Genomic DNA, 13,352 nt, shown 5'->3' with positions numbered 1-13,352 from the left:
CACTCAAATTAAAGCTATAGACAAAGATTCGTAGAAACTCCTGGAATATCGCATGGAACTCCGAAAGGTTGGTGAGTCTTCCCTGCAAGTTTGACAGATCCACCGTTAATCATGATGTCATACTTCATAGCTTTCTAAACTATCATGTTAAGCCTTTTCTATGGAAATGTGCCAAAAATTGGACTTTACCAACTGAACCTCTTCATGCTTGGAACTGGACCTCTGTCAACCCATCATCACTTACCGCTTTGGGAAGGAACGAGCCGTTGGATCACTAATAAATAATTGCGACATTATAATCTTGCGACATTCTGAGCATGCCACTCAAAATCCACGACTTTTTGGGTCGTCTTTAATTATTACTACCCGCCATAGTTAATGACGAGAGTTTAAGCCATTCTTTCGGTATAGATCGGTGTGAAAATTGTGAAATTGCCATACAAACGAGTGTAAGTGGTATATTTTAGAAGGGTATTACTAATATAGCCGTTACATTTACGAAAAGTGGCAAAAATATCGATTCAACTTGGGTCTTTTACTGTTTGCTGGTATTTGATTTTAATATTCAAGCGTCACATATTTGGAATATATCTGTAATTTGAACCTTTGCAAGGTCTCTGATAACCAAAGTAGCATCAAACAATAGGTCCTGATTGAGATTTAATAGTGTTTGACTACGGAAAAAGACGTTTAAAAGGAAACTTTCACATTAGTGGCAGTCTTAATAGTGAATTGGGCAATTTTCAAATTTAACCTATTCGTTTGGATATCCACAAAGTCCCCAAAATCCGCTCTTCTACCAGTTGCAATCTTACTTGACTGAACTAGCGAACAACCGAAGTAAATCAATTTTATTTAACGAGGAAAGTACTCATACTACATCATATAAAGCTTTAAATTCACAATGAACTTGCAAACAAAACTCGATTCGTCGCTCAATGATATTCTCAAAACATCTGGTTACATCTTTGAAATCATCAACAACAACAAAAAACAGAGTAACCTCATCACCGGTACAAATAATCAATTAATAACGCCAGCAATCACAGCACAATTAGCATCAAATATAGCCAAATTTGATGACATTCTCGATGAAACACTCTCAAAGCTAAACGACACGCGATGGTGTTTGGATCAAATCATTGAGAACAAGCAGCGACAGGAGGAACTAAAATTGAAGGAAGAAATGGAAAGACAGAAGAAGTTGAAAGAAGAGGAAGAACGTAAACGTAAGGACGAAGAACGCCGCAAAGAGGAAGAAGAAGCAAAAAGGCGAAAGGAAGAAGAAGAGGCTGCAGCTCGTGCCAAGGCAGAGAAGGAAGCTGCTGATCGTGCCAAAGCAGAGGAGCAAGCCAAAATCAGACGTGAACTCGAAGAGAAGGACAGAAAAGCAAGAGAAGAGCAAGAAAAGGAAAGGCAAAGACAAGAGGAGGAGGACAAGAACCAGGACGAGTTACAGAAACAACAGAACAACGACTTCAACCAATTTATATCACCATTTGGTTTCGACTTGGATAGTGGGAATGACAAAAATCTGGGTGTAGATATACCCAATCCGGTTGATATGTTGTCTTCCATAAACTATAACGATCCAGCATTTTCTTTGGACAGTTTAGGAGGAGGAGAGAAATCTGTCAAAGGGGATGAAGGCAATGGTAACGATGATAACTTAGCAGCCGCTCTTGACGATAATGAAATGAACCTCGAATTGAATAACTTGTTAGGCACCGACGAGCTGATTCTTGATGGATTAGATATGAGCTTACTTGACCAAGGTTATGAAGTGAATGTGAATGACCAGGTCAATAATGATGACTTTGATGTGGATAACTTTTTGAATCAGTTCGGAGGGTCTGATTAGGTGAGCAAGAGGTGAGAAATTGCTGGGCGTCCGGCATCTCTTTGTTAGAGATGATTGTTTATTGATAGTTGGTATTAATTGTACAATTTGTAATGATCCTTCTAAATGGTGTCAAATCTATAATAAAAAGCTGTAGAGCGTAGACTATAGGTGATATATATGCCATCGCTAGAGAAGAGAAAGAGTGTACTTATTCACTATAAGAAGAGTGTTGTTGTGAAAACTATCACAAACGACAACTGTAATTTTAAGATAATGTGTTCTTTGTTATTGAACTTTGTGGAAGCTACCATAAATTATAATTTCTATAAATTCCACTTTTTTTGATTTTTTTAGCAAAACTTCAACTTAATGTATAAAATCGTAGTCTTGTTATTATAATTTTCCAGAACATTACGTGGGAGGCTCTATCCCCTTTCAAAGTAGAGAATAATGAGTATCATGAAGAGCAAAATGAATTTGATAAATCTAACAAAGAGAAAATGAATGAAAGTGACAGAATATGCAAGAGGAATTCTTCAAAATTTTGCACCCAGTTCCAACAGCTCCTTTTGCCAGGTTTCTTCTTACTACGTACTACCTACAATTCCAGGGAAAAATAATGCCTACAGAAGGAAGAATGCTTCCCATCCTATATATGGGACATATATATATGTAGAGTCAGTCACCACCCAACGAGAGAATGTTGCAACACCATATCATAATATTCATTCACCAATATAATTCGCACCAGGTTCACCACACTAAGTAACTACTAACTAATTAGCAGAAACTCACATCTCTCCGCTCTTTTCTCCGTTCCTTCAGTTCTTCAGACCCTTCTATTCCTTCATTACTACTTCTTCAGCTAGTGCTCAGCACCAGATCAGAACAGAACTCAACATTCAGAACTCAACATTCAGAACTCAGAAATAAGCACTAAGAACTCAGAACTACTCAGAAATAAGCACACAGAACTTCGCTCTCAGCATTTCGCACACCACACACAGCACACTACACTCAGCACTCAGCTATTCTACATTCTACGACAATGCATTCTCTCTTTCACTCACACAGACACAATCACACACCTTCTCCCTCCCTCACCCTACCAATACTCACTCTCACTACACCCTCCTTCCCTTCTAGGCAATCAACACCACATCCAATGAAATCGCACCATTACACCAGAACCCTCCATACATGCACTCCCACCGGATTTCGGCAGACAAATGAAAAATTCAAAAGAGAACGTTTAACAAACGAATTGAATGGAGTTTACACCCCAGTAGAAGTCTATCTTTCCTACCGTATATACCAGTAATAATGTTCAGACAAGCCTTCCGTCAAGTCGCCAAGCAGTCGTCCACTGTGGTCAGAAGAACTTACGCCACCGAGGCCTCTAGTACCTCCGATGCCTTAAAGTTGTCATTGGCTTTACCACATGAAACCCTCTTTTCTGAATCAGAGGTCGAGCAAGTCAACTTGCCTTCTGTCAACGGAGATCTCGGTATTTTGGCCAACCACATTCCTATTGTCGAGCAATTGAGACCAGGTTTGTTGGAAATCATCTCCAAGGGTGGTGAAACCGAACAATACTTTGTCAGTGGTGGTATCGCTACCGTTCAACCAGGCAACAAGTTGACCATTTCTGCCATTGAGGCCTTCAAGCCAGAACAATTCGATGCTGCTGCCGTCAAGAACTTGATTGCTGACGCCCAGAAGAGAGCCGCTTCCTCAGACGAAGTTGTTGTTGCCGAGGCCAACATTGAGTTGGAAGTTTTGGAGGCTTTGCAAGGTGTTGCTAAGTAAGTTTTGAGCTAGCATGTTGGAACTCATGAAGAAGTTGTAGAAACCTAACTCACGGCAAAGAGCCAATGAATTCATCATGATGAAATTGCATAAAAACTAAAGAAAAATACATTCATTACGACCCAGCACATCTTAAAACTACATAATACGATTCGAATTCAGATCTGGTTGTTTCCTATGACAATAGAAAAGAAGCTAAATTGGAAACATTCAATTCAAAGTACTGTCTGGCATCTGTTTGTGGTGTATGAGTCTGTTTCTATTTTTTTATACGTATAAATTATAAATATATATAACGAACGATGAAAAGTGTAGAAGAAGATGTTTAGGATTGTTACAAGAATTGCCAATTGTTCCAAAGAAGAATTAAGAAAGAGTGTTGCAATATCCCAAGTAGAGAAATAACACAAGTCGAGGAGAGGAATAGACTGCAAAATTTACTGTTATTGGGGTAATAATTCCTTATAGAGAAATGCAGTATGCATCAGAAGGTGTATAAAGAATATGTTTTTAGACGAGACATCGCCTGGTGAATATTCAGGGTCAATTAACTTTCCACGGAAAGAAGAAAATAGCGTTCATTTTGTGGAGATAGAAGCGGTTGGAGGCGAAACAAGCAAATTCTTCATAATAATAGTACTGAAAAATGCTAATATTAGTATATTATCACTTCTTGGGGTGTCGTGGGAGCCCCTATAAAGAAGTGAAAAATTTGTAGAATATTTGAATTTCGTGGGGGAAGATAAAAGTCGACTGAAGGGGCCTCTTTCAAATAATGGTCACACAATCTGAATAGTTCATTTACAATGGTTAAGGGCCAGAGAAACCATACCACGATCCGAACCTCAAACTTCCATTCCCTTTATCAATTAATATCAAGTAATATCAAGTAATACCGTAGAACTAAAATAGAAGCATAATTTTTTTGCACTCTACGAACTTCTCTAAATGTTAGTCCAGATCTACCAAGATGCGAAATTCCAGGTCTGCCATCACCAACTACTCCACTTTCCACTATTGAAACGTCGGCCGTCACACCACCAACCCACGCATGAAACCCCAGAATCAACCCCACTCCAGGGTTCCACGCAGTAGCTCCAACAACCATGAACAATTAACAACTGATAATATTAATAATAATAATAATAATAGTAACATATCTCCAGAATTTCTCCGAAACTCTATCCTCCACCAACCCCCAACCACCCAGTCTTCCCACCGCTCTCACCACTCACCACGCGCTGTTCTACCACCTACCACCTCTGTCAATACCACCTTCTCTCGGTGCCAACTGTACACGGCTCCCCTACATCAACTGCAAAATTCACCCATGCGTAGACCTTCGACTCACGGAAAGATTTATGGGACGATTTCCCAATATGGCGACTATCGCAGCACACTTCAGGCACAGTGAAATATTATTAATAACTATCATCATATTATTGATAGTATTAGATATCCATTAAGTGTATTATGGAGGATTATGGAGGATTATGGAGGAATATGGAGGAATATGGAGGATTATGGAGTATTATAGAGGATATTATTCGGTGGGTTGCAGGCATTTGTTGATCGATGACAACGTCTGCGGAGAGAGATACCGTGATTCGTGTTTTGCGACGAGTTCAGTGAAAAGTTACAGTAGAGAGATAGACCGTACGTCAGATGGAGGTACAGCGACGATGAAAAATGACGAAGAAGAGTGAAGAAGAATGGAGAAGAAGAAGTATGAAGAAGAATGGCAATATTGGTGTCATCAGGGGTGCCTTTTTGTTACCTTCTTTGGTGTCAAAACAGAAATGATGATCACTACAACCTACATCACTGTACCACACAAGAAAGACGTATACCAGAAAGATGGGGACATCTGGCCTTTCTTAAGAAAAGTACGACGAAACCGTAATTTTGCGATATACATTACATTTTGCAATGGGACCCCCCTGAACAACACCCCCACGATTTCCCACGATCTGGGAGTGTTGGTGACCTCATCTCTGATATTATTAGCTGTAGAAACTGTAGAAACTGTAGAATGTTAATACTAGTAGCCACGTACCAGAAACATGGAGTAACATCGAATACTGTCTATATTGTCTATTGGCAATTGCCAGCGTGGACCATATTCCTTTTTTTTTTTGCAATTTACCCAACTTTCCACCACCACCACATTTCTTCCACCACCAGCTAACGCTTTCACCAGCTAACACTCTCACCAGCCAAATACTCTCACAAACCAACGCTTGCAGCTACAAGCTTCTTCCACCACCACGCTTGCAGCTACACCCCTTCGGATTAACCTGGCTTCTGCTTCTGCGTCGTCGCCTCTCCAATGCTCACCCGTTTTCCGTCTCCTCTGGTCACCACTTCTTTTCTTTTCTTTTCCTGCTGTTCCCGTACCCGTTCCCGTCGCACAAAAATATCTAAATAACTAAATAACTAAACAACAAAAACAACAAAACACCTCAAAATCTCAGGCGGCCGAAATCTTGCCGCCTGCAGAAACCCCATAAGAAGGTAAAGACGTAAGCACTTGAGCATCACTTTTACACTTTACACTTTACCCTCACTTTACAACTCCAACATTCCTACACATTGTCCCATACCTCTCCAGACTTTTTTAGACTTTTTTTTTTCTCCATCCTGCAACTGTTCAATGTCTGCTTCCCCAGACTGCTGCTGTCGGCAGTATAAATAATGTCCGTTCTGCCAGGTAATAGAGGTGAGATTTTTTTTGCAACCTCTTCACTTTTCTTTCTTCAGTGTCTCTAGTCTATACCCTGTCTAGGTCCACTTTAGTTCAGCTAGTAATACCCCGAAAAACACCACAATGACTGCCAACCCATCCCTCGTTCTCAACAAGATCGACGACATCACCTTCGAAACCTACGATGCCCCAGAGATCACGGAACCAACCGATGTTCTCGTAGAAGTCAAGAAAACAGGTATCTGTGGTTCAGATATCCACTACTACGCCCACGGTAAGATCGGTAACTTCGTGTTGACCAAGCCAATGGTTCTTGGCCACGAATCCTCTGGTGTCGTCACCAAGATCGGTAAGGGTGTTACCTCCCTCAAGGTCGGAGACAAGGTCGCCATTGAGCCAGGTATTCCATCCAGATTCAGTGACGCCTACAAGAGCGGTCACTACAACTTATGTCCACACATGTGCTTCGCTGCCACTCCAAACTCCACCGAGGGCGAGCCAAACCCACCAGGAACCTTATGTAAGTACTTCAAGTCCCCAGAGGATTTCTTGGTCAAGTTGCCAGAACACGTTTCCTTGGAAATGGGTGCTCTTGTCGAGCCATTGTCTGTCGGTGTCCACGCTTCCAAGTTGGCTTCCGTCAGATTCGGTGATTTTGTCGCTGTCTTCGGTGCTGGTCCAGTCGGTCTCTTAGCTGCTGCCGTCGCCAAGACCTTCGGTGCTAAGGGTGTCATTGTCATTGACATTTTCGACAACAAGTTGCAAATGGCCAAGGACATCGGTGCTGCTACCCACATCTTCAACTCCAAGACCGGCGGTGACGCCGCTGCCTTAATTAAGGCTTTCGACGGCCACGAGCCAACCGTCGTTTTGGAATGTACTGGTGCTGAGCCATGTATCAACCAAGGTGTCGCTATCTTGGCCCAAGGTGGTCGTTTCGTCCAAGTCGGTAACGCCCCAGCCCCAGTGAAGTTCCCAATCACCGAGTTCGCTACCAAGGAACTCACCTTGTTCGGATCTTTCAGATACGGTTTCAACGATTACAAGACCTCTGTCGACATCATGGACACCAACTACCAGAACGGTAAGGAAAAGGCCCCAATTGACTTCGAACAATTGATCACCCACAGATTCAAGTTCGACGACGCCATTAAGGCCTACGACTTGGTCAGAGCTGGTAGTGGTGCTGTCAAGTGTATCATTGACGGTCCTGAGTAAACAATTTGGAACTGTTGGTCCAATTGTGTTTGGCGGGCCAAAGCGGCTTGGGAGTAGCATTAGGCTGCAAAAAACGAAATTATAGAGTCTTTTTCATATTAGGAAACAAAATAAACATTTAATGAATATTGGAAATAGGAAGTTGAGGTGCTGTTGTAGATGCTGTAATGGTGTTACAAGTGGTGTTATAAGTGGTTTCTTTAAGTTCCTTTAAGTTCTTTAAGTTCCGTTTTTTGTATTGTCATTATCGTGGTTATGATGCCATATACTACAACAGAAATATACCCTTCTCGAAGGTATAACCAAAAGGAACCTTTAAGTGGAACCACTCAAGCGAAGACAAATTAGAAGAATTGAGTTCCTTTACAAGAGACTCCTTCTGTTCTTCAGTTAAAGTGTATTGATCTTCATTTGTTGGTGGATTAACGTATAATGTCCTCAACTGGGCTGGGAATTGAGTACCTTCCAAGGAGCATTTGCAATGGTTTAACCGTAGCGTTTGCAAAGAAACTGGTAACTTGAAGTTGGATATTGGGAACTCTGAGTCTATCCAGTCCAACTCTAGCTCTTCCAACATATTAGGTATTTGACAATCCTGATCAAGAGTAAGATACCGACTGGAGATATGCAATTCCTTTAGATTTGGAGGGAATATGGTACTCTTTCCAAGTTGTATATACTCAACATACTCAACTGGTTCATCATCTCATGATATTGATACTACTTGGTTTGGCGGTGGAGCTTCCTCATCTTCTTCAACAACTATACCATCTTCTATCTCATTGGCCAATACTTCGTCAACTATTCCATCTTCTATCTAATTGGCCAATACTTCAACAAATACTCCTTCTTCGATCTCGGCCATTTCTTCGTCTATCTCTTCCTTGGTTGGTCTGGAATCTTCATCAAAATGAAAGCATTTTAATGACGTCAACAATAATGGTTTGGTCAAAAGAGATCTTGTTATAGGAATGAATTCCTTTCTGACTTCAATCTTAACCGTTTGAAGACCTCGTAATTGCTGTATTGTAGCCCTGAACGTCTCCAGAGAACATGTGAATCTAGAATTCACCAATTGTAACTCAGTCAAAGTAGTTGGAAAGAATAGTGAAACCTTCTCATCAATATCAGACTCTCGTAAGGTCAAGTGTTGTAGAGTCTTGGATTTGCCAATTTGAAGAAACATGTCGTTGTCTAAATTGGAAAGAGACAAGCTTCTTATGCTTTCTGGTAGGTTCAAGTAGCATTTGATACCCATATAACCTAAATCAAGACTCTCTAATGTCTGTGGTAACTCCAAACTATCGACTACACCTTCGACTGTTATCGTCAATTGCTTTCAGCTCGAAGGAAGGTTAAAACCAGAAATTATAACAGCTCATTGGTGAGGTAATAATCGTCAGTGTAGTCAATATTAAGACTCGACAACCACAGAGGAAACTCTGTTTCGGTGAAGGCAGCTTCCAATACGTTGAAGTGACAAAGCAAAGTAAGACTCAAGGCTTTGTACTTTTCAAATCCACGGAAATCGTCCAATAACGGTCTATAGACTTCTATTTCTTCTATGTTCTTAGGGAACACATAATCTCCCATCGAGGTCAATTCGTAGAAGCATAGGGACACCATCTTTAAGTTCGTGAAGTCAGCTAGCAGCAAGGAATCCCAGCACGAAATATCAATAGATAACCGTTCAATTCTCTGCGGTATATGTGTCAATCCCAAACCATCCATTTCAACGAAGCAACCGCAATGATGAAGTTTCAAGCCTGGAGGTAACTTGGAAGGCACCAGCGATATCCACGGATCGAATTGATTCAAATAGCGATTCTTGATAGAGATTGAAGATGGTTGGCTCCAGCCAAACAGTTCACTTGGCCGGTTTACGACTTCAAAACTATAGTCATACCGATAAAGATTAGGAAAAGCTTCTTTGTTTCGGTCTATTTCAATTAAATCTGCATTGGTGAATAGTTCTGTTTGGAAGTTGGGATCTTGGTTAAGGTTCCCGAATAGACCGCTTTCCACAATAAGCTTCTTAAATATCACCCCAGGATTCTTCCTTACAAGAACAGATATTGCATCGCTAGAGAGATGAAACCATCCCGAAGATGCCAATGGCAGGCATTCACTGTTGTCAATGACAAGAGGAGTTTCGGCAAATCTGGCAAGTGCAAGTTGCTGATATGGTCCTTCCAGGATTGCCAAACGGTATAAATGACTTTCTGATGGCATGAATTGAATGACTCGGGCTATTATGTCAAAGGGTAATCGGTATAACATGGCGTTTTCACTGGAGCTATAGCTATCGTCAGAGTTTTCTTCATGTCCCTCCGGGGTCATATCCTCACCAGTTTCCAGCGACTTCATTAGCAAGGTTACCGTAGAAGAAACTTCACAGACCTTTGAGCCTTTTAAGCCTTTGACCACTGCTTCCCATTAATCAAACCACCTTTCTATCTTCTATTAATAGGCTGCAAAGTTGGTAACGACATTATCACGTGCAATGGAGTCTTGGCACATTTATCAATTGGAGATGAAGTCACTTTAGTTAAGTATAGGAACAATGACTCATTAGACTGATAAGAAAGAGAGTCTTTAGAGTTGACCTCCCAATAATTAAACTCTATTCCAATAGGCTGTAATTTAGGTTCAATCAACCGTTGGCAGCAATGGTGAACTTTGGGTTTGATTGCTGCAAAAATAAAGTATTTGCAGCAAGTTATGTGATAATTTCGCAGCCAATTTAATGACACCAAGTCTTAATTGAGTTTAAGAGGAGGAGATGTTTATAATGGGGGAAGCAGTACGTCTTTGAGGAGACGAGGAGATGCGTAGCATTTGAGAAAGCAATATACACTTTGGTAAAGGTCAATGAATATAGTCATTCTTATAAATAGATTCCATATAATAAGACTTACCGGCTGAGAGATTGACAACGGTTCATCTGTATTAGAACAGTCAGAACCGCGATGGAACCGCCTTCTTCCAATCCATAGCTAAATGGAAACTGCCAGTGGATACTCCTACGAGAGTCTCAAGTTAGTGGTCTTATTACATTTATTGTGGCTTACGGAAAGTCTCCTTTGAATGCGGGATGATTAGGTTACACGGTCCTTAAAGTGGATAAGAACTGGTCGTTTTTACAAGGTAACGCTGTAATGGATTAGGTATAGAGTTCATAAACCTGGAAAGTTCAGATTGCATAAAAAGTGATTTTGAATGACTCCGAGGTCTTGTTAATTACACCAACCCAAATATAGTGGTGAGTATTTCCCAAGACTTATAACCTTAGCTACATACAGTGTTTTCCATATTATTCTTCAAACTAGGGGCCAGAATTGATTCATACTAAACCCCAATAAAGTTCATCAAATAACTATCGAGAACAACATATTGTAGGTTTTAATTAATTCTTGTGATTAGTATGAACCAATTTGAGGTGCAAGTTCAAATATACTAAATTGAAACCACTGTATGTTACTTGTAAATCCATATTGACTACAATATGTATTTAAAGGAAATTTGAATCGCTAATCGGTCAACAGTATCTTTTGGTGAAATACCAGAACTCAAACAAATAGATTAAATCTATAAGTAATAAATTACACGATTTGCACCCATCCAATCGATTATGTCTTACCATTAAATACCCACACAATTCTTTTTTTTTTAATATCTTCCTCCCAAAAATTTCACCTTAACTATCCAACCTACTCAACAACCATCTTCATGACTTCTTTATCCACATAAATCTTCATACTCCATCTACAACCATAAACCTATCTTTCTTCCACCCCCCATAATATATCCTTCACCAAAACACATTAATAACATGCGGCATGGATCTAAATATCACAATAATGTCCTGCACACAACCAACTGAAAAATTTTGATTCAAAAGTTAACATGGACCATTTTTAATGGTTTTAATGATGATTCTTATGGTGTTTTAGTAACGGTTTAAGGAGTAAAGTCATAGCTATAACACATTGAAAATGTCATTAACAGCTAAAGAAGCTTTTGCGAAGCTTCCCCAGAAATTACACAACTTTTTCATCAAATATCCACCAAGACCTTTCGCCCAATACTCGGAGAAACCGTCTACAATAGTGGATCCAAATCTTAACCCGTTCTATCCTAATAAGAACCCAGAAACCGGAAGATGGCACGGAGCCAAATACTCGTTGAGAAGGTCGTCAGACTTGTACAAAATGGCCCGTAAATTTGGAATACAGGACTTGTTACCTCCATTACCTAAGAAGTTCTACGAAGAGAAGTACTTCAACAAGAACTGGATGAGAGGAGTGTTGACCCAGAAGAAACGTAAATGGGAAAGAGATTTCCCCGAGAAGTTGGAGGCCAGAGAGCAAGCCATTGCCAAGATGGACGAAACCATTGCTGCTGCCAGACCAAGATACAAGAAACAGCTTGAAAAGAAGCAACAAAGGGAAAAGACATGGTTCTAGATGGACATGTCATACTGTTATACTACACACACATTACTGGTTGAAGGAAGCTGGTTAATGTATTGCATTCTGTACATAGAGAGGCTGTACGTAATAATGAAAGCCTAACATGATGATATGAGTTAGACGTAGATGTAGAAGTAGATGTAGAAGTAGATGAGGTGTAGAACACTAGGAAAGACCATTAGGAAAGAGCATAGGAAGGGACATTAGGGATATTTTAATTCATTCTTTCCTTAATTGTAACTAACTCTGAATCCTGAATCGTTTTTGTTAACAATACAACGATTTTACACTTCAATGTCAGATTCAAATGCAATTATATTCTTCTTTTAATAGTACTATCTAATGCAAATACGATTTGTGATAGCAGTCCACGTTGGCCACTATCAAACTGCGCTATTTATACAAATTACAAGCTCTGAATGAACTCGTAAGGAAATGAAATGAAATTAAATGGACTTTTCTTTTCAGAATCCCTTATGGATAGCTCTTCAAAAGCATTCTATCGATGAAAAGGGTTTATGAATTCCATTTTTTCAGACTAACCAACAATTTCTATCAAGTCTTTATCATCTAAAATGCTCTTGGTCTGCCTCCTCTTGCAGCCTTGAATGGGCCTCCTCTTCCACCTCTTTTTGGTGGACCTGAATCCTTTACTCCAGGACCAGCACCTTGGCCCTTTATCTTAGTGACGCTCTTGGCGAGGATGCTTTCTATGTTGATGTCATCGGGTAAGATGATTTGTCTGATTTGGTTGCCTCTGATGTTAATAAACTGTAACAACTGGGGATCTTGGTATGGTTGTATCAATTTGATGTTCTTTAATGAGAGGTTCATCAGAGGTGAGCATGAGAGCACTTGTCCAGAGATGGAGTTACCGTTTTTGAGTTCGACGGTGACTGGTTGGGTTGTAGACGAGGGGAGATTTATGAGGAACCGAACCAATTTCATTGTGACGTGGTGAAAAATGGAAAGAAAGGAATAAAAAGAAAGAATGGAATAAAGAGAAAGATGTATTAACAATAAATAGATAATGTTAGTGAAGAGAAGGCGCTAATTTGTTAGCGAGAGGTTTTAGAGCTGCGTAAATGTGGGACTGAAAATATGAGATTTGTATAGAGAGCGATATGGTAGTTACCTACAAAAATGAGTCTCTAGTGTGATGTATTTTATTGTATGGTATTATTACTTATATGTATAGTGAGTACAATGCCACTACCTATATATAAAGAGTACTTCATTGTAAACACACATACATTTGTAAATAGATAGGGAAATAGATAGGGAAATAGATAGAGATAGGGAAATA

At 40.0% G+C, this 13,352-nt stretch overlaps 8 protein-coding genes across 8 annotated transcripts; 4 read left to right on the top strand and 4 right to left on the bottom strand. All coding sequences in view use genetic code 12, as the record gives it.

Moving 5' to 3' along the window:
- Positions 1-407: 407 nt before the first annotated feature.
- CTA26 (Cta26p) lies at positions 408-2,210 on the top strand. Its single transcript, XM_064920984.1, has one exon. It carries the CDS (start codon positions 905-907, stop codon positions 1,859-1,861), a length of 957 nt encoding a protein of 318 aa, XP_064771761.1. The 5' UTR covers positions 408-904; the 3' UTR covers positions 1,862-2,210.
- A 665-nt stretch (positions 2,211-2,875) lies between these two features.
- ATP16 (F1F0 ATP synthase subunit delta) lies at positions 2,876-3,985 on the top strand. Its single transcript, XM_064920985.1, has one exon. The coding sequence runs from the start codon at positions 3,167-3,169 to the stop codon at positions 3,650-3,652; it is 486 nt and encodes a 161-aa protein (XP_064771760.1). The 5' UTR covers positions 2,876-3,166; the 3' UTR covers positions 3,653-3,985.
- A 2,382-nt stretch (positions 3,986-6,367) lies between these two features.
- Positions 6,368-7,708, top strand: XYL2 (L-iditol 2-dehydrogenase). The gene has a single exon (XM_064920986.1). It carries the CDS (start codon positions 6,480-6,482, stop codon positions 7,572-7,574), a length of 1,095 nt encoding a protein of 364 aa, XP_064771759.1. The 5' UTR covers positions 6,368-6,479; the 3' UTR covers positions 7,575-7,708.
- A 134-nt stretch (positions 7,709-7,842) lies between these two features.
- RJT20DRAFT_3670 (uncharacterized protein) lies at positions 7,843-8,151 on the bottom strand (the record flags this gene model as incomplete). The annotated part of the gene is made up of 1 exon (XM_064919861.1): positions 7,843-8,151. One exon carries the CDS (start codon positions 8,149-8,151, stop codon positions 7,843-7,845), a length of 309 nt encoding a protein of 102 aa, XP_064771758.1.
- A 240-nt stretch (positions 8,152-8,391) lies between these two features.
- On the bottom strand, positions 8,392-8,832 carry RJT20DRAFT_3669 (uncharacterized protein; the record flags this gene model as incomplete). Its single annotated transcript, XM_064919859.1, has 1 exon — positions 8,392-8,832. One exon carries the CDS (start codon positions 8,830-8,832, stop codon positions 8,392-8,394), a length of 441 nt encoding a protein of 146 aa, XP_064771757.1.
- A 110-nt stretch (positions 8,833-8,942) lies between these two features.
- On the bottom strand, positions 8,943-9,941 carry RJT20DRAFT_137154 (uncharacterized protein; the record flags this gene model as incomplete). Its single annotated transcript, XM_064918548.1, has 1 exon — positions 8,943-9,941. The coding sequence occupies one exon, from the start codon at positions 9,939-9,941 to the stop codon at positions 8,943-8,945; it is 999 nt and encodes a 332-aa protein (XP_064771756.1).
- A 1,561-nt stretch (positions 9,942-11,502) lies between these two features.
- RJT20DRAFT_131024 (mitochondrial 54S ribosomal protein mL59) lies at positions 11,503-12,156 on the top strand. Its single transcript, XM_064917913.1, has one exon. The coding sequence runs from the start codon at positions 11,570-11,572 to the stop codon at positions 12,038-12,040; it is 471 nt and encodes a 156-aa protein (XP_064771755.1). The 5' UTR covers positions 11,503-11,569; the 3' UTR covers positions 12,041-12,156.
- RJT20DRAFT_131023 (mRNA splicing protein) lies at positions 12,157-13,061 on the bottom strand. Its single transcript, XM_064917912.1, has one exon. The coding sequence runs from the start codon at positions 12,992-12,994 to the stop codon at positions 12,617-12,619; it is 378 nt and encodes a 125-aa protein (XP_064771754.1). The 5' UTR covers positions 12,995-13,061; the 3' UTR covers positions 12,157-12,616.
- Positions 13,062-13,352: the final 291 nt, after the last annotated feature.

Source organism: Scheffersomyces xylosifermentans, assembly GCF_036884685.1.
Source record: "Scheffersomyces xylosifermentans strain CBS 12540 chromosome Unknown RJT20scaffold_8, whole genome shotgun sequence".
NCBI classification, from domain to species: domain Eukaryota; kingdom Fungi; phylum Ascomycota; class Pichiomycetes; order Serinales; family Debaryomycetaceae; genus Scheffersomyces; species Scheffersomyces xylosifermentans.
The sequence above is the reverse complement of the archived record's forward strand: the minus strand, read 5'-3'. Positions and strand labels throughout refer to the sequence as shown.